This window comes from Oryx dammah, unplaced genomic scaffold, assembly GCF_014754425.2.
Source record: "Oryx dammah isolate SB20612 unplaced genomic scaffold, SCBI_Odam_1.1 HiC_scaffold_23, whole genome shotgun sequence".
NCBI lineage: Eukaryota > Metazoa > Chordata > Mammalia > Artiodactyla > Bovidae > Oryx > Oryx dammah.
In genome coordinates, this window is record NW_024070207.1 from 120,433,582 (window position 1) to 120,456,753 (window position 23,172).

At 44.5% G+C, this 23,172-nt stretch overlaps 1 protein-coding gene and 1 long non-coding RNA gene across 7 annotated transcripts in view; one reads left to right on the forward strand and one right to left on the reverse strand.

The window, feature by feature from the left end:
* GPM6B (glycoprotein M6B) overlaps window positions 1–18,121 on the forward strand; it is a 157,865-nt gene extending 139,744 nt beyond the window's left edge. For 3 of the 6 annotated variants that reach the window (XM_040266441.1, XM_040266440.1, XM_040266437.1), the window contains 6 exons: window positions 6,731–6,917; window positions 8,558–8,714; window positions 9,767–9,938; window positions 12,494–12,567; window positions 13,427–13,492; window positions 14,491–18,121. In XM_040266441.1, coding sequence (XP_040122375.1) covers window positions 6,731–6,917; window positions 8,558–8,714; window positions 9,767–9,938; window positions 12,494–12,567; window positions 13,427–13,492; window positions 14,491–14,571 — 737 coding nt within the window. In that variant the 3' untranslated portion in view covers window positions 14,572–18,121. The remainder of the gene's footprint in view (window positions 1–6,730; window positions 6,918–8,557; window positions 8,715–9,766; window positions 9,939–12,493; window positions 12,568–13,426; window positions 13,493–14,490) is intronic. The other 3 variants (XM_040266439.1, XM_040266438.1, XM_040266436.1) reach the window with 1 other exon arrangement.
* Window positions 11,056–12,901, reverse strand: LOC120882440. Its single transcript, XR_005725507.1, has 2 exons — window positions 12,470–12,901; window positions 11,056–11,316 (listed from the first exon to the last, which is right to left on the reverse strand). It is a non-coding gene; the product is annotated as an uncharacterized LOC120882440 (long non-coding RNA).
* Window positions 18,122–23,172: the final 5,051 nt, after the last annotated feature.

The following is a 23,172-nucleotide window of genomic DNA, read 5'->3' on the forward strand; positions in this document are numbered from 1 at the left end:
GTCAGACATTTTTTGGGCTCCAAAATCACTGCAGATGGTGATTGCAGACATGAAATGAAAAGATGCTTACTCCTTGGAAGGAAAGTTATGACCAACCTAGATAGCATATTAAAAAGCAGAGACATTACTTTGCCAACAAAGGCAAAAGGTAGTCTAGTCAAGGCTATGGTTTTTCCAGTGGTCATGTATGGATGTGAGAGTTCGACTGTAAAGAAAGCTGAGCACCAAAGAATTGATGCTTTTGAACTGTGGTGTTGGAGAAGACTCTTGAGAGTCCCTTGAATTGCAAGGAGGTCCATCCAGTCCATCCTAAAGGAGATCAGTCCTGGGTGTTCATTGCAAGGACTGATGCTGAAGCTGAAATTCCAGTACTTTGGCCACCTCATGTGAAGGGTTGACTCATTGGAAAAGACGCTGATGCTGGGAGGGCAGGAGGAGAAGGGGACAACAGAGGATGAGATGGCTGGATGGCATCACTGACTTGATGGATGTGAGTTTGAGTAAACTCCTGGAGTTGGTGATGGACAAGGAGGCCTGGCATGCTGTGATTCATGGGGTTGCAGAGTCGGACATGACTGAGCAACTGAACTGAACTGAGTCCCTCACTTCCAGTCCTTCCTTCCCCCATTCCTCTTCCCCTTGGCAACCACAAGTCTGACCTCTATGTTTATGAGTCTGTTTCTGTTTCATAGGCAGGTTCATTTTGTGCCATATTTTAGGTTCCACATATAAGTAATATTGTATTTGTCTTTCTCTTTCAAACTCACTTCACTTAGTATGCAGCCATGTTGCTCCAAATGGCATTATTTCATCCTTTTTCATGGCTGAGTAGTATTCCATTGTATTTATGTACCATATCTTCTTTGTCCATTCCTCTGTCGATGGACATTGAGGTTGTTTCCATGTCTTGGCTGTTGTAAACAGTGCTGCTGTGAACACAGAGAAGCATGTTATGTTTTTAGATTAGAGTTTTGTCTGGGTATTTGTCCAGGAGTGGGATTGCTGGATCATATGGTAACTCTTCTTTTAGTTTTTTGAGGAACTTCCACACTATTCTCCATAGTGGCTGCACTAATTTACTTTCCCACCAACAGTGTAGGAGCGTTTAACTCAGCATCTTTGTCCTCAAAGCCTAGCCCTCCTGCATCAACCCCAGCTCAAGGAACAGCACAGCACCATGGGGTTCCATGTGCAGAAATGGAGGAGTCACTCTTGGTACTCAGCACCCATCCCCAACCCCTCCTTTGAGTTCACAGCAAGTTGTGCCAACTTCCCATCTCAAACCTCTCTCTGACGCATCCCTTTCTTCTACTTCTGCTGCTTTTGCCCTGGTCCAAGCACCTGTCCTCTTTTGCTTGCACCACTGCAGCGAGCTCCTATTCATCTCCAGCGCCACTTTGTTCCTGTCATATCTGCCAGAGGAATCTTCCGCAGCCCCGGTCTGTTCCCCAGGGTCAGAAAGGCTTGGTGGTGTCCTGTGATTCTGAGGCTAAAGTCCAGATCCCTTTGGGTGGCCTGGAAAGCCTCCAGTGCATCTGGCTTCCCTAGACCCCTCCTGCCTTCCTTGCCCCACCCTCCTCCCATACCCTCTCTGTTCTGGCATCATCTTCCATGCCCAGGAAAGTGCCGTGCCCTTTTCCCCTCACAGAGCTTTTGTTCACGCAGTTCCTGTTTGCTGGAACACCCTCCCTAACCATCCCTCAGCTCAAACCCACCCTTCATGTCTAAGCTGTGGAGGCTGTCCCCGGTCACCCTCCAAAAGCCTGAGTAAGTCCCTACTGTTTCCTAGCACTTCTGATCCCCATGCCATTTGGATAATGTCTGTTTTCCCCCAGGCTATAAACTGCATTAGCATGTAGCTCGCCTATCTTAGCTGGCTGTCGAGTCTCCAGTGTCCAGCCCAGTCCGTGGGACCTCAGAGACACTTGGGTGAGCGTTGAATGTGCTAATGGAATGAGATAGAATAAATGGACAGCTGTGCCCTCCCTCCCAGTGCTCTTGTCCACCCATATCCGTTACTACCCTGCTTAACTGACAGCTTCCATTCAATCAGGCCTTTAAGAAACCCCAGTATCCGAGATGATGATAACAGCAAGGTTATGGGGAAAAGCTTCTCTTGTTCCAGTGAGAGCTGAGCTGCACCTTCAGGTGACCCCATACCAACTGCGTCTTTGAAATGTGTCACAGGGCGTTTCACGTGGCTTCTTTGGTTGTGTTGAGAACTTATTTTAATCATTGACTCATTTACCATGGGTGGTCCTTCACAGCCTGCTGTCTTAATACCTTGAAGACCATTGTTGCATAGGTTTTGTTCAGTTTGGTTGTGGTTTCAGGCTGGAGGATAAACTGGCTCCCTGATTCTCCATCTTGGCCAGAAGCCAGGAAATTGTTTCATGGTGTTCAGTGTTTATTGTCAACGGAGTTTGGCTGGTAATAAAAGAAAGCTGGTGGGACTGCCACAGTGAAGAGCTGGTGCGACTCGTTAGGACTGTGGTTCTCAGATTTGAGCCTCTGTGGGACTCGTCTGAAAGCCCAGATGCCAGGCTACCCCGCCGCACTGCTGATTTTCTGATTCAGTTGTTCTAGGGTGGGACCCGAGACTCTGCATCTTTCCCATGTTCACAGGTGATGTTGGTGCTCCTGGTCCTCAGACCACAGTCTGCATGTCAGTGCCTCCAGATAGGGGTCTGCAAACTTTTCCTGGAAATAGTAACTGTTGCAGGCTTTGTAAGCCACGTACTCTCTGTCACAGCTACCCAGCTCTGCCTTGGTAGAGCAGAAATAGCCACCAGCAATTTGTCAATGAAGGGATGTAAGCTGTGTTCCAATAAAACTTTATTGACAAACCACAGGCTCTAGTTTGCAGATTCCTGGTTTAGCAGAACCTGGAGTGTTGGCTCTGTTGGGGGTAGTACAGTGGGTGATTCCTACTCCCTCTCAGAGCAAAGGGGAAGCTAGTAATTCTCCCACATGCCAGACATTTGACCTCATGGGACAGTTGCTGTGTTCAGGACAACGTGGTAGGTAGGCAAGGTGACGTCTGCCTTTCTAGGCTGTATTTCTATCTGACACTGAAATAAAACCATGCCACGGTGGGCATATAAAGTAGGAAGAACCCCTCCTGTCTCCTCTCATGTAAGTACACCCAGGACTGGCTCCATAATTCGTAGGCCAAATGCAAAATTGAAAATTCAGACACCCTTGTGCGGAAAGTAGTAAGAATGTCAAGATGGCAGTAGCAGAGCATTATAGTAAACCCAGGACCCCATGGGGCTGTGCTGGTGTACTCCTGTGAGGCTAGCCTGAACGCACAGCATTACCATGGCCTCCACCCCCACCTCTGCCAACACGTACCCATAGGTCAGAAATGCTCTTAATGTGAGGACACTAACACTATTGATATCATATTTTAGAAACATATTTAGCTTTTCCTTGCCAGCTTTTTGCAGCACTCTTGGTTCCTCTGGGATGTGTGTGGCATATGACCAAATTACCTCGTGTTCAACGGTATGTTACACAGTGTAGGGAGAGATGGCTTCTAGACTGACAGAAAATGTACAGTGGGGAGCAATCCATCCACAGCTGGTTGGATATCCACCAGAAATGCAGCTGTAGCCTTGTGGGTAACTGGCCAACCATGTTAGAATAAGCTCTGTATCCAGTTCTATTATTTCCTATAATTTTTTCCCAGGATGTATTTCACAGGCTTTGGCTCCTGGTGGCCAGCAGGGACCATAAGAGTTTTAGGTGTGCACATGCAACAGCCCTGACCAATATGGAGACTTCTACAGGAGCCAGAATCCTATGTTCATAAATAAAACCCACCAAAAACCTAAGAGCATTGGCTTCTGCTGAGAGAGTATGCTTCATTGAAGTGATCCTGAAAGTCTTGAGTCTCTGGTTTCCCCTGCTGTTCTAGAACTAGACCCCCAGCATGAGGGTATATAGTCCACGAGAGAGACAAATTGGAGGAAAATGTTAGCCTTGATCTGGTGGTGAATTGGGGACTGAAGAGCATCATTCTTCTGATTCACCCTTGTCTTTTTTGAGCCACGGAACAGCTGTGGCATTTCCTTTGAAAGAAGCAGACAGCTCTAGCCCATTTGGAGGAAAGATTTTTTGAAGTTGCAACCATGGATTTGGAAGGTTGAGTTCTCTTGTTAAAGGGTGAGTGCACTGCACTATAACACCTAACCCTAATCCCAGATGATGAGAAAGGATGTAGGCTTAGTAAGATAATGTACACCAGTAATATGCAGATTTCTCCAAATTTTATCAGACTGTGTATCAATGTCCCCATGTCAGCTGTTCACGTATTTGGCATCCTAGGTTTTACTGTAGAAAGCCTTTCAGGATCCCTCTCCAATTTGAATTATATTTCCTCCTATCCTACTGTATCTCTCTCCTCCACCTGACCATCCACTGGCCCTCCAGCAGCCTCTGTCTTGGTAGTCATCACGGTGTGCCATAGAAATTGTTACTCATCTAAGTGATCTCCTTGAAGGCAAGGAAGACGTCTTATTTTATGTTTGTATTCCCAGTGCTAACAACAGTGCTTATCACCCTCTAGATCTTCAGAAAGGACTGAATGAATGAAATCCAAAGTAAAACTCAGAACCTAGCTCATGTCACAAGAAAGTGAGTATGTGGCATGTCAAAATTGATCTTCCACAACAGCAGTGTTCTCCAGTGAGAGAATCTCCTGTATCTCTTCTGTCCAAGATGGTAGCCAAAAGCCCATGTGGCTCTTGAGCATGTGAAATGTGACTTTCTACAAAGGAAGAGCTGAAGTTTTGATTTTGAGTAATTTAAACAGCCACATGTGCCCAGTGGCCACCATCTTGGCCAGCACAGTCTCAAGGCCACACATCTCTATCCAATAAAGACCAGAGATAACTTCATTAGCCATGGAAGCAGGCATTCATCTTGTCCCTAACTTCATCATGGAGCCTGAAAATGGGAGAAGTGGGGATGATAACAACACAAGAAAAAAGAGGTCTGTTTTCTCTCTTGTATGATACAACACATATATCAAGGCCAGGAATTTTAGTTGCTGTTGGTTTGGGAGCCTGGAGAATTTGGACTTTTAGTTGCGTTCCTCTTACCTCACTTCAATGTGCTAGGAAGTCATAGGACAAAATGAGATTGACCTCCGTCATCTGTGTTCACAAATCTCACGTCCGAATCTCTTTAAGGTACCGACTTGCTAGTGGACTTGAATTGTATTGTGTACTGGGTCCCATTTTGGGCAGTTTCATCAATCCATTTCAGGGAGGTTGGTCTTCTTGAAAATAGCTGGTCATCTTTTGAAATGAAAGGCAGAACACTTTGTTATGAGGGCCTGGCATTTTTACTTTCCAATGAACTGAAGAGAGATATGGGGTTATCTCCTAGGGTAGGTTTAAGCAAACCCTAGTTTAGCATGGAATGAGCCTCAAAATGTAAGGACCTAGCTCCAGTGTTTCATGCTGGGTAGTCATTCCCTATCTACTGTAAAGGCTGTTTGGGGGAAAGAAATTTAGCCACCTTAATGTGCTTGCCCTGAAGTCATGAACTGCTCTTGATTGCTGTTCAACATCATAATGCATTCAGAGTTCGATTTCCCTGACAAGCCATTTAGTTAAGGGTCCGGATAGTATAAACAGGACAGGAGGTCAGGAGAGGGACCAACATTACCCTGAGGCCTGCACTGCTCCACTGAAACGTAAAATGTCTCTGAACTGAAAATGTCACCTGACTGAGTCCCTGGGGAGGTCCTTATGGACATCTCAAGTCAAAGTTGATTTGAAAAATGAATGAGTTTAATTTCTCTCAAGAATGAAGAGTGAACTGTGGCTCTCCTTCATTTCACTTCATGGATGCTCATTTTGTCCCCTTCCACCCCAACCCTGTTCCCTTTCCCTCTTCAAGTACTTAAACGTCACCCACCAGTTCTGGATTCTTACTCTCAACATGTGCATTGGGCGGGGGCAGGTGGAAGTTGAGGAGGTGGGTTCGGGGGACGAGTATGATTAAATTGCTTGTGCTGCCTGGCTCTGGGGGAACATTTTTATTTAAAAGCTAAGCTGATTTCTGGTATTGACATGAATGAAACCTGAGTGAGCCCATTTGAGTGGATCTGGGTGGCTTGGTACTTCTAGGGACCCATATGCCCAGGCCCTTGCCAGACTGATTCCCTTGATATTTTTCTGACCACAGCAATGGTGTAATTACTGTATTTGACTCTTCTGGTTGCCCAGGAGGTCAGAGGCTGGGGAAAGCCCTTGGCCACTGTGAAAATAGAGAAATAGCTACCTGAAACCCCAAAAGGGTGAGGCTGGGGGGAACTTGATGGTCACTTGTCTTCATAGAACGGCAGCTTCACTGCAGTTCTTCTGACATTGTTAGTGGGGTGATTGCTTCTCATTGTCACTTGAGCAGGGGTCCCCTAACCTCAACCCTGGGTCAATCAGGAAGTGGTAGAGTGGTGCCTTACTCCATAACAATTTGTCACTTAGCTGCTCTGCCACACACCCCGAGCAAATTAAGCTTCATTTCCCCTTGAAGCCCCCAGGTCCTCACCCAGAGAAGGAGATGAGGACAGCTCCCCTTGGCCCCTGTGATGCTGAGCTGTTGCCCAAAGAGCATGTGGGGCAGAGGGAAGAGTTGCCCTTCTCTGTTAATGCGTGGTCTTCATGAAGTCGTAGGCGTTTTACCCTTACCAGCCGTGTTTTCTCTCCCCTGGGTCCAGGCTGCTTTGAATGCTGCATCAAGTGTCTGGGCGGAGTCCCCTACGCCTCCCTGGTGGCCACCATCCTCTGCTTCTCGGGTGTCGCCCTGTTCTGCGGCTGTGGCCACGTGGCTCTGGCAGGCACCGTGGCAATCCTGGAGCAGCACTTCTCCACCAACACCAGTGACCATGCCCTGCTGAGTGAGGTGTAAGTTGCCTCCTTCCTTTTAGAAGTGCATTTAAAGTGCCACCACCCCAGGAGGGCTGCAGAAAGACTGCTGTGGGCGCCCCTGGGAGAAAATGGATGCCTTTCATTCATGCTCCCCAGGGACAGACAGGAAAAGGGCCAGGAAAGAAGGGAAAAGAAAGGGCCAGGAGTGCAGTGGGTGTCGGGGACCTGGGATAGGACTGCGCCTGGGGAATGGGGCGGTGCACACATCAAACACAATGCACGGGTGGCCAGGGGGGTGGTGGCAACACTGCCCATCCTCTCACCGCGGGTTACCACGGCCCCCTGAGCAACAGATGCCCTCCGGTGCTGTCAGACAAAAAGGCTTAGCCCCACCCGCAGTCTCAGGAGCAGGACCTGGACGTTCATTCTTCAAGCAGAGGAAAAATCCCCGGGGATCCTCCAGTTCAGAAAAGGGGCAGTCTTAGGGGTATGGCCTCAGCCCTGCTAGCCTAGAATCCCCCCGAGTGTCCAACTCCCATGCATGGATTCTCATAAGTGTGCCTGCCCGGCAGCAGTGTATTGATGATTGTCTTCGTGTGTCTTCCCCTGCCCCTCACTGTTTGCTTTTTTCCTTCCTTACTCCCAAAGTTTGACAGTCTTTAGGTGCCTTGTGATTGGGAGATACTTTTCTACCAGCCCTTTGAAAAAGGCAGGAATGAATTTTTATGAAATAATAAGGGAAGCATGTTGGAAGAGTCCTTGGGAAATTTTATTTTTTATCTGTGAAATGATTCAAAGAAATCATCAGTTGGGGAGGCTGTGAAGAGGATCAAGCAGGACAAGGGATTCAATGAGTGCCAACTGGGTACAAAAAAAGACCAAGAAATATTTACCATGACTGAGCCTTGGGAAAGCATGGTAATTTAATTAGCTGGTGATGTTGATAAGTGGCTCTCAAACTTGGAAGAATGTTTTTAAAAAAATCCAAAGGTCTGTGTTTCACCCCAGACTAATTGAGTCATAATCTCTGGGGATAGGACCCAGGTACCTGTAGTCTCTAACTCACCAGCTGGTTCAACTGGGCAGCCAAAGGTTGTCATCTGCATTTCTGTTGGCTTTCATAGGACAAAATTAGATGTGCATTAACTTCTTGTATCTTAAACCTGCTTGAGACATTATCACTTGTGTTATGACAGTGTGTTGTGCAGAAAGCGTTCGCCCAAGTTACTCCATAGAGAGGCCATGAATGCTTACTTAGGGGTTTTAGCAGAAAACCATTAAGCACAAAGCATGGTTGGGAGACATTCTGATGTGGTGGAAGGAACAGGCCATCCACTGGACCCAAGTTGAAATGCTGGCTGTATGTGTGTCCTGGATGAGTGGCTGTAACTCGTCAATCTCTGCATTTACTTACATGCAAAGGAGTATCATCTAGTAAGTACTAAAAGTGCACTGGGGCCCCGCCCAAAGGAAACATCTGCCTCATCTGGGAAGTTGCCCACCCCTTGGAAGAAGGGTCCAGGTTGCTGTGGTCTGGGCAGGGGTGCCTGTCTGCGGCACCCCCACCAAAGCCATCAGTGGGTCGGCTGTCACAGGATGTCACCTACCCTCACGGCCTCCCTCCAGAGGCCAAAATCAGGCCGCGAATGTAACCACTTGGGATCTTCTTTTCACAGAATTCAACTGATGCAGTATGTCATCTACGGAATTGCATCCTTTTTCTTCTTGTATGGGATCATTCTGCTGGCAGAAGGCTTCTACACCACGAGTGCAGTGAAAGAACTGCACGGGGAGTTTAAAACAACCGCCTGTGGCCGGTGCATCAGTGGGATGGTGAGTATGCATGAAATGATACAAAATTCAAGTTTTTTTCTGTCTGGTATGGTTTTTGGCACCCGCTTCCCTTTGCTGACATGTGGTCTGTGATTGCATTCACTCAGCAAAGCTGAGGCGTATGTGTGACCCAGGGGAACCTGACCAGTTCCTTCTCTGGCCTTTCACGGGCGGTGTTTGCTGACCTAGCGGAGGACAGAGCTTAAAAAGGGGCTTGGTAAGAGACAGGGTCAGAAAGTGCTCTATCACAAAAGGAGACTCAGGGGTGGAGGGAGAGGTGGGAAGGAGGCATTGTTGGAGTTGGAGTTGGGGGGGTCGTTGAAGTGGGGTTTATAATGGCCTATGCCAAGCAGCTGGATATGTGGGTCTGGCATTTGAAAACTGGTCGGATGTGAAGAAAACAGCTGGGGAGTTGAGAGATGCACTCACATGGAGGCAGAAAGTCATGGAAGGAGGAAGATAAACACACAGGCTGCAGGGCTGAGGACACCAACTGAGCTCTCTGCTGTCCTGAGGTGAGGACTCTTAAAGAAGTAAAACCAAGCAAGACTAGAGGGAAATGAGCATTTGAGCAGGTTTACTGTGCACTAAGCTTGTGTTCGTGGCTATTGTAAATGTAGTAAAGGTGTATCTAATGCTTTTTAGTAATTTCATAGGATCACGAAACTACCCAGGTTCTTTTCCAGAGCTTCCTGTAGTGGTGGCTGTTCTACAGCCCATCTATTATGTAGAATAAAGGCAATTTGGAACAGGGTTCTAATTCAGTGGCCTGTGAGAGCATCCACACACCTTGGTAAGTGTGGAACTGATATTTACAAGGCACAGCTGAAGGAGGCCCTGTCCCAGCTAGCTCAGTGACCTTGGACAAGGGACAGCCTGCCTTGGCTACTTACGTACTTACTAAATAGGGAACTGCAAAGTTCCAAAACTTCCCTGTATCTGCTAAGGTCCAGTGACTGCATCCAGCAAGTTCAGTATTAGGAGAAATATATTAATTCTTCCTCCCAGGGATTGCACTGGTTGGTGAAGATTATTTCTCCTTCTTGTCCTAGTTCGTCTTCCTCACCTATGTGTTGGGAGTGGCCTGGCTGGGTGTGTTTGGTTTCTCGGCAGTGCCAGTGTTTATGTTCTACAACATATGGTCCACCTGTGAAGTCATCAAGTCCCCCCAAACCAACGGGACAGCAGGAGTGGAGCAGATCTGTGTGGACATCCGGCAATATGGTACTTCCTGTGCAGTCCGTGATTTGTGTTCTGTGTGCATATGCGGGTCTAAATTATTACAGGGTTGTAATGATAATAATTCTAATAATCATTAGGATGGAGAAGAGCAGAAGAAAGCAGAGAAGACTGAAGAAACGTGACTCTGGAGATCAGGGGATGAGACCCTAGAGACTTAGGAGAGGAACTTGGGAGACTTGGGAGACAAGACCCAAGACTGGAGACTTTGGAAATTTGGGACAGGAGACTCAGGAGAGGAGACTTAGGAGACTAAGGAGACGAGAGGAGACTTAGGCTACTCAGGACAGGACAGTTAGGAGACTCGGGAGACAACACAGTGGAGACTCAGGAGATGAGACTCTGGAGACGAGACCCTGGATAGCAGAGTCAGGAGACAAGACCTTGGAGTCTTAGGAGAAGAGACACTAGAGACTCAGGAGACGAGACCCTGGAGAGCAGACTCCAAGAGAGGAGACTTAGGAGACTAAAGAGAGGAGATGAGGGTTAGGAGACTCAGGAGATGAGACCCGAGTGATTCAGGAGACGAGAGCCTGGGGTCTCAGGACAGGAGACTGTGAAGAGACTCATGAGAGGAGATTTAGGCTACTCATGAGCGGAGAGACAGGAGACTCAGGAGTGGAGATCTATAGCCACAGGAGATGAGACCCTGGACAGGAGGTCAGGAGAAAGACCCTGGAGACTCAGGAGACAAGACTCAGGAGACAAGACTCAGGAGACAAGACCCTGGACAGGATACACTATCGACTCGAGATAGCACACTCAGGAAAGGACACCTAGGATACTCAGCAGAGCAAACAAGGCTTAGGCTACTCAAGAGAGGAGAGTCAGGAGACTGAGGAGACGAGACTCAGGAGATGAGACCCTGGTGTCTCAGGAGCTCAAGAAAGGAGACTCAGGAAAGGAGACTTAGGAGATGAGACTCTGGAGGTTAGACCCTGAAGACTCAGGAGACTCTGGAGATAAGACTCAGGAGAGGAGAGAAGACCTAGGCTAGTCTTGAGAGGAGACTGTAGACAAGACTCTGGACACTCAGGAGATGAGATTCTGGAGACTCAGGATATGAGTGGAGATTTTGAAGATTCAGGAGAGGAGATGTGGCTCTAGATGACAACATAAAATCCAGGCATATTTTAAAGTCATCCAAAGGGACTCTAACAAAGCTGAGTGCTGGATACCTATTCAAACATATTTTTCTGAGTGGGCACTTCACCTAAGTTCAGTTCATCTTGAGAGGCCACAGAAAGGCCCATGGCACCTCCTGTCCATCACTGCAAACCAGACATCCCTCCTGAATGAGAAAAGGCAGTTTCAGTAGTACTTCTGTCCAGGATGGTGGAAATCCTGTTCTTGGCAGGATCAACTAGGGGAAAAAAGTTTTCCATTATAATTGAAGAGGAAATAATTGTTCTTTCAGAGCTTTTCTAAAAGAGGTTTCTTCCTTTCTGGCTTATCCTCAGCATCTTACCTTGAACCATAATACAAAACTTAACCTAAAATGCCCCTTGCACTGAGCTCTTCTCATAGAGCCAAAGGTTCAACTACACTGTTCTTTAGAATAGATGAAAAACAGAGACTCAAATTGATTTTTAAAGTATTTATAAATGAATATCTAGGTGCATGTATCATTTCCCTACTCTTCAGCATTCACTACAAATGTCATCAGTAATCATTTTAAAAAATCTTCTGTTCTTGAAATCAGTGGTTTCATCATTTCCTATTCTCCTGAAACAAAGACTTACTACTGGTCCATAACAAAGGTAGAAGGAATAGTTTTTAAGGATCTTCCTTTCTGACCTCCTGGGAGACAAAGAGAACTTGATATGTGTTTCATATTTAAGGGTACATCGAGGCATTCATGACAGAAAAAGCAGCGGCCGCCACGTGGATGAGGTGACCACAGAGGGGAGTTGGACACAGCAAGGACACCACAGGCTGAGCTGGCCTCACTCTGTGAGGAAGTACAGTGGTTTTCCAAGCTTCCAATTGGACTTTCAATCCAGAAGTAGTTCTGAGATACTTGTAAAACACAACAAAAAGGAACGGAAGTGCCGATTACAGAATATAAACAAATTCCTCTCAAATTGCCATGAACCTTTCTGAGCATAGCCTCTCCCTTTTAGAACGGAGTCAGGGCCAACCATGGTGAAAGAGCTTGAGGAGCAAGGCCACAGACCATGAAATTCAAGGCGAGATGTGTTTGGCTTCAGGAGGAGGAAATGCCTTATAAAGGGGGGTGGAGGTGGGGGTTGTCCTGCAGTTGTTGAACTCGAGTTCATGAATATCAGCTCAACTAACCAAAGCATAATTTGTCTAATTCTCTCATGGACTAGTTGCATTTGCTCTTGCCCTGTTGTCCAAATAGGACTTTTTATTATTCCAGAAAGTTTCTTCTGCAGAGGGCAGATACATCAATTGTTGATGAAGAGCACAGCACGTGACTGTGTTCTAACTGCCTCTGAAAGTGGAGGGGCCCAATGCAAGCAGGGGCACTGGCATTTGTGCTAATCACTAACCTTCTGCTGGGATTCACTTTCTAGGAATCATCCCTTGGAATGCTTTCCCAGGAAGAATATGTGGCTCAGCCCTGGAAAACATCTGCAACACCAACGAGGTAGGCCCCGGCCCCTCAGCTGATCCTAGATGACCGCTGGGCACTTCAGGCTGAGGCAAAGGGTGCTCCTAGGGAGAAGAACCATGAGAGGGCTCTGAGCCACCATTTTCTACCTAGACAATGGCCCTGTCCCATGGCTGAATCCAGAGTGACGGTCCTGCGCCACCAGACAGCTTTCTCTTTTGGCGATATTTGGAGAGTGATCCCAATCCTGCCCAGTCTGAATATATCTCAATTCTTCATCTTCAGATCGTTTTTCAAAGTAGAACATTTGTCACAGGACCAATGTAAATTCTCCCAGAGAGGATTGCCCTCAATTTGTATACAACTGAATTTTTATACATTGGCAACTTAGTCTTTTGTTGAGACTGAGTTGCTGCTATTGCTTATTCATCCTTACTTGGCAGTAAATCCTGACACATTATGGTTGAAAAATCTCTCTGCCCTAGAATAGTCTTCAGGCATTGGCTTATAACTGTATATAAAAGCAGATTCTCAAATGCACTGGTGGGATCTTGCATTTAAGATGATCCTGACATGGTTTAGGAAGTAAGGAACAACTGCAATAATCAGGGCCCGCCTACCTGGCTGCTGGGTGTGTACATCCATGATCTGGGCCGCAGGTGGCAGGCATGCAGGAGCAAGATAATACCCTGTTCGTGGGGAGCAGCCCCAGCTACTCCCATGTAATTGGCCTGGGGTACAGCCTCTTGCCAAGTTCTGAAAGCTCCCCAGGTAAGCCCAGCATGTGCCTGGCCTTCAGAAATCAGCCCTACAGAGGAAAAGGGAGTGCGCCCAGAATAGAGGAGGCCATCACTCCCCCACAGAATGCTCACCTCAGTGCCCGGTTCTCTCCTAGTTCTACATGTCCTATCACCTGTTCATCGTGGCCTGTGCCGGAGCTGGCGCCACCGTCATTGCCCTGGTGAGTGCTGGCCCCCTTCCTGCAGGCACCATCCTAACAGATTTCCCTTCCAGCCAACACATCTGGGACTCTGCCTCGGTTCAGGTGCCCCTTTGTAAACGTACCCCGTGTCTAGCTTGCAGGAAGGATGAGGTGTTGGTCTTGGCATTCATGGTAGGTGATGAGATTCAGATTCGGTGGGAAGAATCCTTTTGCCTCCATTTAAATGTATCTTGTGGGGTATACATTGCTGATTCATGAACAGTGTACCCAAGGCCAGCAGCAGTGTGTCTCAGGCCTGACTGGAGCTTGCTGAACACATGTATTTTCTCCGTCAGGCCCCCTGCAGTCTCACTGCGCTTAGGAACACTAGACGGCCCTGTAGCACTCTCATGAGGGACCACAGAAAGAGTGAGGTCACAAAAATGCAAAAACCAGGGCACATGATGAAAAAGACGCTTGTTTACAGCTTGCCATAGCTGCCAAGGCTGCCACAGTTGCCTTGGGCATGTCAGCTTTTCCGCATTCTCTATGTCCGCATGGCTGTTGAATGCTGACCTGAGAGTTAAGGAAATTTTAGCACAAGGGCAGATTCACAGATACGGAAGATGCCACCACACAGGTGTGTGTCTGTGTGTATCCACGTGGACCGAAAACTTGGGAGGGCTTGGCTTGTGGTGTCCAGAGCTCTAAGGTGGGTAGAGTGAGGGGGAACCTCAAGTGCTGAGAAATGAGGAAGTGAGTCCTTCAGAGTTTGTCCAACCTTTGATGTCATCCCTCCCCACGTGGAGGCAACCCTCTGTTCCCTCAGGATGGGGACCTGTTCTCTGGGCTGATGACTTATTGTATACGTGAGACTCCAGAAACTTGAGTGTGCGAGATATAATGGGCTTACAAATGGCAAAAAAGAAACACCCTAGGCTCTGAGCTGGCTCCCATCCCCGGCCGGGTTTAGAAGTGTCGGGGCAGAGGCCCGCACTGCCTGTATCTTACTGTCCTGTTCTGTTCTCTTCCACCAGCTGATCTACATGATGGCTACCACATATAACTATGCGGTTTTGAAGTTTAAGAGTCGGGAAGATTGCTGCACTAAGTTCTAAGTTGCATAAGGCCAATAAGGAGCTTTAGAGCTATATTCCGTAGCATGAAGTATCACTGACCCCTAGACTAAAGCAGAGCCTAGGCTTCTGCAGTTTTGTTACAGTAATTTGTAAATCGCTTTAGTCAACTCATTTTGCATGGTAGATTACTCAAATGACTTACCGTACATGAACTCCAAAATGATGAGATCTGGCTATTTCCACATTGTGGAAAGGATTCAGTTATTTACTGACATTGGTGAGCAGCCACTGAAAAACAATGTCTTTGTTTTTTAACAAAGTTCTTTGAACTTAAACTCTGAGCAGTATTTCTAAGTGAAGTATTAAAACTGGAATACCTGTGTTTTCCATTATTTTTGCTTGCTTGATAACCCATTTCAGTAATGAACACACACGCTGAAGATGAATTGGAAGAGAACCGTTTTCATCTGGATTTGGTCTTCTCAGACTCTGTCTGGAAAATAGTTTATAAATATTTTTTAAATCTGATTACCATATTTTTAACGATTATAGGGCTCACTACCAAATAAATGCCCCTCAAATAAGCTGACGAAAATTTGAAGAAAAAGAGCTCACTTGTTATCTCTCAAAAAATATTTATATGTAGTTTTATTTTTACACAACACCATCAGTCCTTTCAGAGACCACAGAATGGATAACCTCACAGTGTTGGATTGGGGTGAGTAGTAACTGATTCCTCATAGCCACTTCTCAAACTGCACGTAAGATTCTAATGGGGAAAGTAATTGTGCTTGGATCTGAAAGTCTCCAATATGTTGAGAAGGAAATATAAGGAACTTGATATATAGATTTTGCAGGAAAGATGAGGAAAAGAAGTGGGAAAGAAGCATTTGCCACATCAAATTGTAAAGAATGATCATAATGATTTTGACGTTTTGTGAAATGAAATCATGGCAGTTATACACGAAAACTAGTTTCACTACTAAAAGTGTGTTAACACAGGGATTGCATGCTTTGCTGATAGTTCTTAATTTTGGTTTTGACATTCACTTAATTTTTCCATGTTAAATATGTAGTTTTATATTATTTACTCAAAATAAACACCGTTCACACTTTCAGGCCTTTGGGGAAACTGATTTTTGTCCACAGATAGGAAAGATCTTTGCACGACACTCATTCCAAAATAACCACACAGCGTGTTTCTGAACTTTTGCCTTCATTTTTCAAGTGACTCTTAAAATGGTAAAAAGCACCCTGTCGTATTTCATTTTTGCCTTTTCTTAACAGTAACTTGGGCCATTTTCTCTTGATTCATTATGTTTGTTTACTAACTTTTTTCACCCTTTTAATATGAAGCGTCCTAGCAGAGCTTGCACTCAGTCTCCGATGCCTCTGATAGCAGAATGAATATTAATCCGGAATAACCCTCTCCATTTTTACAGCACAGAGCGTCTAATCTGCCTTCACAGCTCGCTTTGCCTTCTCACATGCTCACTAGCCATCATGCTCACCCTTCTTTTCCAGATCCACTTCCTCATGATACTGTCTTCTAACTGGGCTTACTTAAAGGATGCAAGCAAAATGCAGGCTTACCAGGATATCAAAGCAAAGGAAGAACAGGAACTGCAAGATATCCAGTCTCGGTCAAAAGAACAACTCAATTCTTACACATAAATGTTTGCCAGAGGGTCTCAGCCAACGAATTTACAGCTCTGACAAATCATCAGACAGCTGCTCTGCAGTACAGATGTGTACCCCACCAAACAAACTCATGTAGAAGTCCAAACACTTCACTGTCTGTCTCAAGCTGCTGGGATGTATTTCTAGGAAAACCTTCCAGTAGGTAACTCTTTTTCTTTACAACAGATATTGGAGGTTTCATGGGAGCCATTTTAAAAGGCAACACTTCAACAAAATGAATATTTATCCTTTTGAAATTTGTGGCATGTTCACAATCCCACCAAGACAGGCTCTGAGAACACGATACCCCTTGATAAGGACCATGCCATAACAGCATCAGGCGATATGACCACACATTCACTTTTACCATCTGTCCTCAAACACATCTAAATAGGAACTAAAATGGAATTGATGTGACATTGCCATTTCTGACAGCTGACATGTATGAAATTGTGGCTCAAAGATAAAGTGATTCTTAGAGTTTACCCTTGTAAGAAAAATATTAGCTGACCTCCCCACCCCTCTTAAGTCCAGGACATACTAATTTCCTAGTCCAATCAGAAATTTTTTTTTTCTTTCCCTCAAGAATGCTAAAATGAGCCCATTATAATAATTCTGCATTACCTACCATGGATGAAGCTAGATTCAGACTGATAAGCTATCCAAAATCAATTTTGTAATAGGTTTCTTTTACATAAATGTCAGCTTTGCCTTAATGAGTATTTGTTTTCAATTTCTAAGAACTTAAAATAGGTAACCCCAAATCCTTCAAAGAATTTTGTTCCACAAATGTTTTTCTTAATCAAGAAGTGTTACCTTATTAAAATGACCACCACTCAAAACCATTTTTATGTGGTCTGAATAGCAAGTTTACAATTTCATACCAACTACCCAAAACCTAATTACCAACAGACCACAGACCTCCTACTTTTATAGACTTGAATACTGAATTAATTTCAATTAGGTTTGGTATTTATTTCACGTTTTCTTATCTAAATCTTAAGTTTCCTGGAATAAAGTTCAATGTTCAGGAAAAGAAAAGAAAAAAAAAACCCAAATGCTTGAGTTTAAGCCATCTTCAAAAGAAACTTGCCTTTTAAATCATTGTGTTTCAGAACATTAAGTGACTAGGTATTGGGTATTAGTGATGGTAAACTTTGTGTTGTTCTTTATGAAATGATACATATAACTATTGGGTGCATCAGTGCTTTTAAAGGGGGCTGCATAATATAATAGGGTTAACTATGTATATTCATGTTAAGAATTAACTTGTGGTTTGGCTGTTTCCTGGATTTTAAACATATCCACGTGCAGAAATGTGTTAAAATGAAAGGAAGCATACCTTTATCAGATGCTATTAAAATTGAACAGCAAGTATATTTCATTTGGATTCTTTTTGTAGGTGTTGTTGTTAATGCCTAAAAATGCCTATTTGGATCTTGACTATTTTTTCTTTTCTAAATTGGGAGACGATCTCTTCTGTGTAGAACAGTTGTTCCAGAATAGCTTGGTGTTTTGTTTTCCTGTTGCATGACAGACCTAAATATTTTTTCCAGCAGTGGAGGTGCTGTTTGAGTCCAGTGTTCTAGAAGAGGCAGTGTCTAAAGCCTAATTTTACTTTTCTAATTCTGGTAGCTCTTACCAGGAATTTTTGAAAGTTTTGTTTAAGTAGTCTAATATTTTTTATGTAAAGAGCATTAAATTTTGCTATGTATAAATTTTTGTAACCTAACAGTGAATCAATATTTTCTATCAGTGCCAAGGGCTTCCTGTAGTTCTATTCAAGTGTTACAATAAATATTTGTAGATAATAGTCAATACCTGTGTATGCTTATTTTAAAGATCTATTTAGGTGGAAATAGCTGTGGATGTATTACGAGAAATGAAATAAAAATTATAGCTTCATTCACTTGCCTTTTTACCATACATATATACTCTCTCTCTGTCCTTGGTATGGTGTCATTTTTAAACAGTATGCATAATCAAGATTCTACATTTGTATGGAAATCAAGTTTCCAAGTGCTATGTGTTTCATTTCTGACAGAAGCCTCTTTTAAAGCAAGAGCAATTTGAGGAAACACTGTAACCCACCAGGCAGTATGTTACATAAATTACCACTGACACTTAGGTATGAAGCTAGTCAGAAAAATATACTAATTTATGGGATTAATACAAAGTTTTCTTTTTGGAGACAGTGGGAACAATGAGGAACCTTCATAAAGGTCCACGTAACACTGGCTGTTTTACCAACCGAAGATACCACAGTCTATTCAACAACAGGGTCCTACTGTATAGAGCACAGGGAACTATAATCACTATTTTGTAAAAAACTATAAAGGAAAAGAAGAGTCTGAAAAAGTGTATATAAAAAACACATATATGTGTTTATATACACACACATGCATAACTGAATCACTTTTGTATACATCACCAACACAACATTGTAAATCAACTATATTTTAATTTAAAAAACTAAGCTGCAGAGCTAGATTTCTTACTTAGGACTTCATTTTATAATCTCTTTCAACTACTTACCTGTCAGCATGACTATGCATGTGGACTGTCTATATATGACCTTTCTGAGTAAGGACTGGCTTTTGGCACTACTGACGTTTCTAAAGGAGGCACTGCCTCTGGATTATCACCCTTCCCTCATGCACAGCAGGAGAACATAAGCAGTCCAATTATTATGCCATTGGTCACACAGCTTAACACTTTGTTTTTGGAGTTTTGTGTGCAGTTATTTCTTAAGTTAATCAGATCACAGGTACTATCTAAAATACTGACAGATATCCTGCCACAAAATGTAGGAACCTCTAGAGGTTTAAAAGTAACAGTTTTCCCTTTTTCTAGTTACACGTTGTGAAAATTAATTTCTAAGGAATGAAAATCAAGTCAAAATTATATGGGACTCACCTACTCATTTAATAACCAACAAGCAAAATACTCTACACTGAAACAATCCTTTTAGGGCTTTCTAACAGTTCCTAATCCAGGCAAACCTCAGAGACACTGCAGGTTTGGTTCCATACCACTGAGATACAGCAAATGGTACAAGAGTAACATGAATTTTTGGACTTCCCAGTGCATATAGGTGTTCTACACCACAGTCTATTAACACGTGCAGTAACATTATATCTTAAAAAACAAACAACATATATACCTTAATTAAAGGATACTTCACTGCAGAAAACACTATCCATCACCCAAGCTTTCAGTGAGCTGTCATCTTTCTGCTAGCAGATGGTTCGAAATACTGTTCAGTTCAGTCGCTCAGTCGTGTCCAACTCTTTGCGACCCCATGAATCACAGCACGCCCAGCCTCCCTGTCCATCACCATCTCCCGGAGTTCACTCAAACTCACCGCCATCGAGTCAGTGATGCCATCCAGCCATCTCATCCTCTGTCATCTCCTTTTCCTCCTGCCCCCAACCCCTCCCAGCATTAGAGTCTTTTCCAATGAGTCAACTCTTTGCATGAGGTGGCCAAAGTACTGGAGTTTCAGCTTTAGCATCATTCCTTCCAAAGAACACCCAGGGCTGATCTTTAGGATGGACTGGTTGGATCTCCTTGCAGTCCAAGGGAATCTCAAGAGTCTTCTCCAATGCCACAGTTCAAAAGCATCAATTCTTGGGTGCTCAGCTTTCTTTATAGTCCAACTCTCACATCCATACATGACCACTGGAAAAACCATAGCCTTGCCTAGACAGACCTTTGTTGGCAAAGTAATGTCTCTGCTTTTCAATATGCTATCTAGGTTGGTCATAACTTTTCTTCCAAGGAGTAAGCATCTTTTAAATAATGTTAGAATTACCAAAATGTGACACAGACACAAAGTGGGCAAATGCTGTTGGAAAAACAGCAACAACAGATTTCTTTGGGTTGCCACAAACCTTTAAATTATAAAAATCTTAGTTATCTGTGACATGCAATAAAGCAAAGCACAATAGAAGGAGGTCTGCCTCTTTCAAGATTTAAAGGAGGCGGTATGCTTTGTGAGTACTGTATTGTCCTAAATGATGACAGCTTCTGCTAGCCAATGCAGGGTTACTTTGTTCTTGGCATTGTGTGAAAAATTACAAATTTCACTTAAGGTAACTTTTTCAAAGTGAGTGTTAGGATGAGTAAAGCAACAGAAAGTTTTGAGGAAAAAAAATACAAAGAAAGGTCGGGTTTGGGTAAAAAAAAAAAAAACCACACACGCTTTTTCTCAACTGCTCCTCCATCTTCCTGTTTGCTATCTATATACTTACCCACCTGGGGAGGATTTGAACAGACTCCATTTGGGGGGTCTTGGGGAGGCAGGAGTAGGCAGCCTGCAGGGGAGCATGTCACATTTCGCAGGCTGTATTCACTCGCATGGGGGATGATATGACCACCTGCCGTGCTACATAAAGAGATGACTTACTGCTCTTGAAACAAACCCTAACCTCATCTGGAGTAATAAGAATACTGTTTAGAATTTAAGTTGACTGAGGAAAAAAAAAAGAAATGAAGCTAACAAACCCCAAGCTAGAAAACTGAAACAACACAATAAATGATTTAGACAAGGGCTTTGAAGATAGAGAAGGGGAGGGGAAAAGTAATACTTCAGTTCAGTTCAGTCGCTCAGTCGTGTCCAACTCTTTGCGACCCCATGAATTGCAGCACGCCAGGCCTCCCTGTTCATCACCATCTCCCAGAGTTCACTCAGACTCACATCCATCGAGTCCGTGATGCCATCTAGCCATCTCATCCTCGGTCGTCCCCTTCTCCTCCTGCCCCCAATCCCTCCCAGCATCAGTCTTTTCCAATGAGTCAACTCTTCGCATGAGGTGGCCAAAGTACTGGAGTTTCAGCTTCAGCATCATTCCTTCCAAAGAAATCCCAGGTTTGATCTCCTTCAGAATGGACCAGTTGGATCTCCGTGCAGTCCAAGGGACTCTCAAGAGTCTTCTCCAACACCACAGTTCAAAAGCATCAATTCTTCAGCACTCAGCCTTCTTCACAGTCCAACTCTCACATCCACACATGACCACAGGAAAAACCATAGCCTTGATTAGACGGACCTTAGTTGGCAAAGTAATGTCTCTGCTTTTGAATATACTATCTAGGTTGGTCATAACTTTTCTTCCAAGGAGTAAGCGTCTTTTAATTTCATGGCTGCAGTCACCATCTCCAGTGATTTTGGAGCCCAAAAGAATAAAGTCTGACACTGTTTCCCCATCTATTTCCCATGAAGTGATGGGACCAGATGCCATGATGTTCATTTTCTGAATGTTGAGCTTTAAGCCAACTTTTTCGCTCTCCTCTTTCACTTTCCTCAAGAGGCTCTTTAGCTCCTCTTCACTTTCTGCCATAAGGGTGGTGTCATCTGCATATCTGTTATTGATGTTTCTCCTGGCAATGTTGATTCCAGCTTGTGTTTCTTCCAGTCCAGCATGTCTCATGATGTACTCTGCATATAAGTTAAATAAGCAGGGTGACAATATACAGCCTTGACATACTCCTTTTCCTATTTGGAACCAGTCTGTTGTTCATGTCCAGTTCTAACTGTTGCTTCCTGAGCTGCATATAGATTTCTCAAGAGGCAGGTTAGGTGGTCTGGTATTCCCATCTCTTTCAGAATTTTCCACAGTTTATTGTGATCCACACAGTCAAAGGCTTTGGCATAGTCAATAAAGCAGAAAGGGAAGTGTTAAAAGTTATCTGAGGGTTTAGGATTAAGACCATGACATAGGAGGCTCCTGAACTTCCCCTCCTCCCATGGACACACGGCACAGGACACTGCACATCGAGCAGGTTTTTCTAAAAGAAAAAACTAGCTGGGCTACTCTTACACAATGAGCAGAAAACACCCACGTTGAAATGGACAGGAAAGGCTCAGACATAAAACTTACCAGAAACCCTAACTCTGGCACACCACCACACAATCTGGTGGGCACTCCCACCTCCACAATTCACCTTGAAGAACAAAGGGTTCGGACCCCACATCTAGCACTTCCCCTTTTTATGGCTCACCTACAGAACAGACCATGCCCCAAACACCTTGTTTTAAGGTGTTTTGTGGTGTCCAAGAAACCCACATGGCTGTCACAGCCAGTTCTTACCCAGCTCGAGAGGACTCACCAACTCCTGAGTCTTTCCCTGAAAAGCGTCTATTTACATATATTAAAAGGCTGCCTAAAGTCAGGCTTCTAATTTAGCACACAGGGCACTACCATCCTCCCCAGGGACCAAGAAAGCCACTGCATCCACGCTCTGCCTGCTCTAATTACCCATGTCTCCAGGGAGAAGCTGGTACACTGATCTGTGTTCCAGCATCGGCACCTGCCACCCAGGGGACAGATCCGAAGACTATCTGGCTCTGACAGCCACCAGGACTGGCATTCACAAGGCCTACAGGATGTAGCAGCAGTTCTTACCAGGCACTGGAGTATGAGTACCCCTGCAGCTATGCACCCAGGCCAAGTGCAGAGGGAGCAGGCAAAAACCACTAGCTTCCAGGATCAGACCTAACTGCTCACTTTCCCAGCTGCCATCTGAGAGGTCAGTTTCCCAATCAGCCTGCATCTATGTGCTGACTGTGATCTTCCCCACAGCCACACTGACCAGTCCTGACAACACCCTCAACTACTAAGAGGCACCAAGAACAAATAAGGTAGCTTGGACTACCATGAAGGTTTGAGAAGCAACCAAAAGCTTGGGCTGGGCTGAATGACAAAGTTAATCTTCCACAGAGACCATTCTGTTGAAATTGGGAGAGGTGACTGTTTTATCCAGTGTACAGAAACCAACACAGACAAAGAAAATGAAGAAAAAAATATACTATATTCCAAATGAATAAAACTCCAGAAACAGACTTTAATGAAATGGAAATAAGTGATTCACCCGAGAGTTCAAAGTAATAGTCATGCAGATGCTCACTGAGATTAGGATAACAATGCATGAACAAAGTGAGAATTTAAAATAGTATGACTA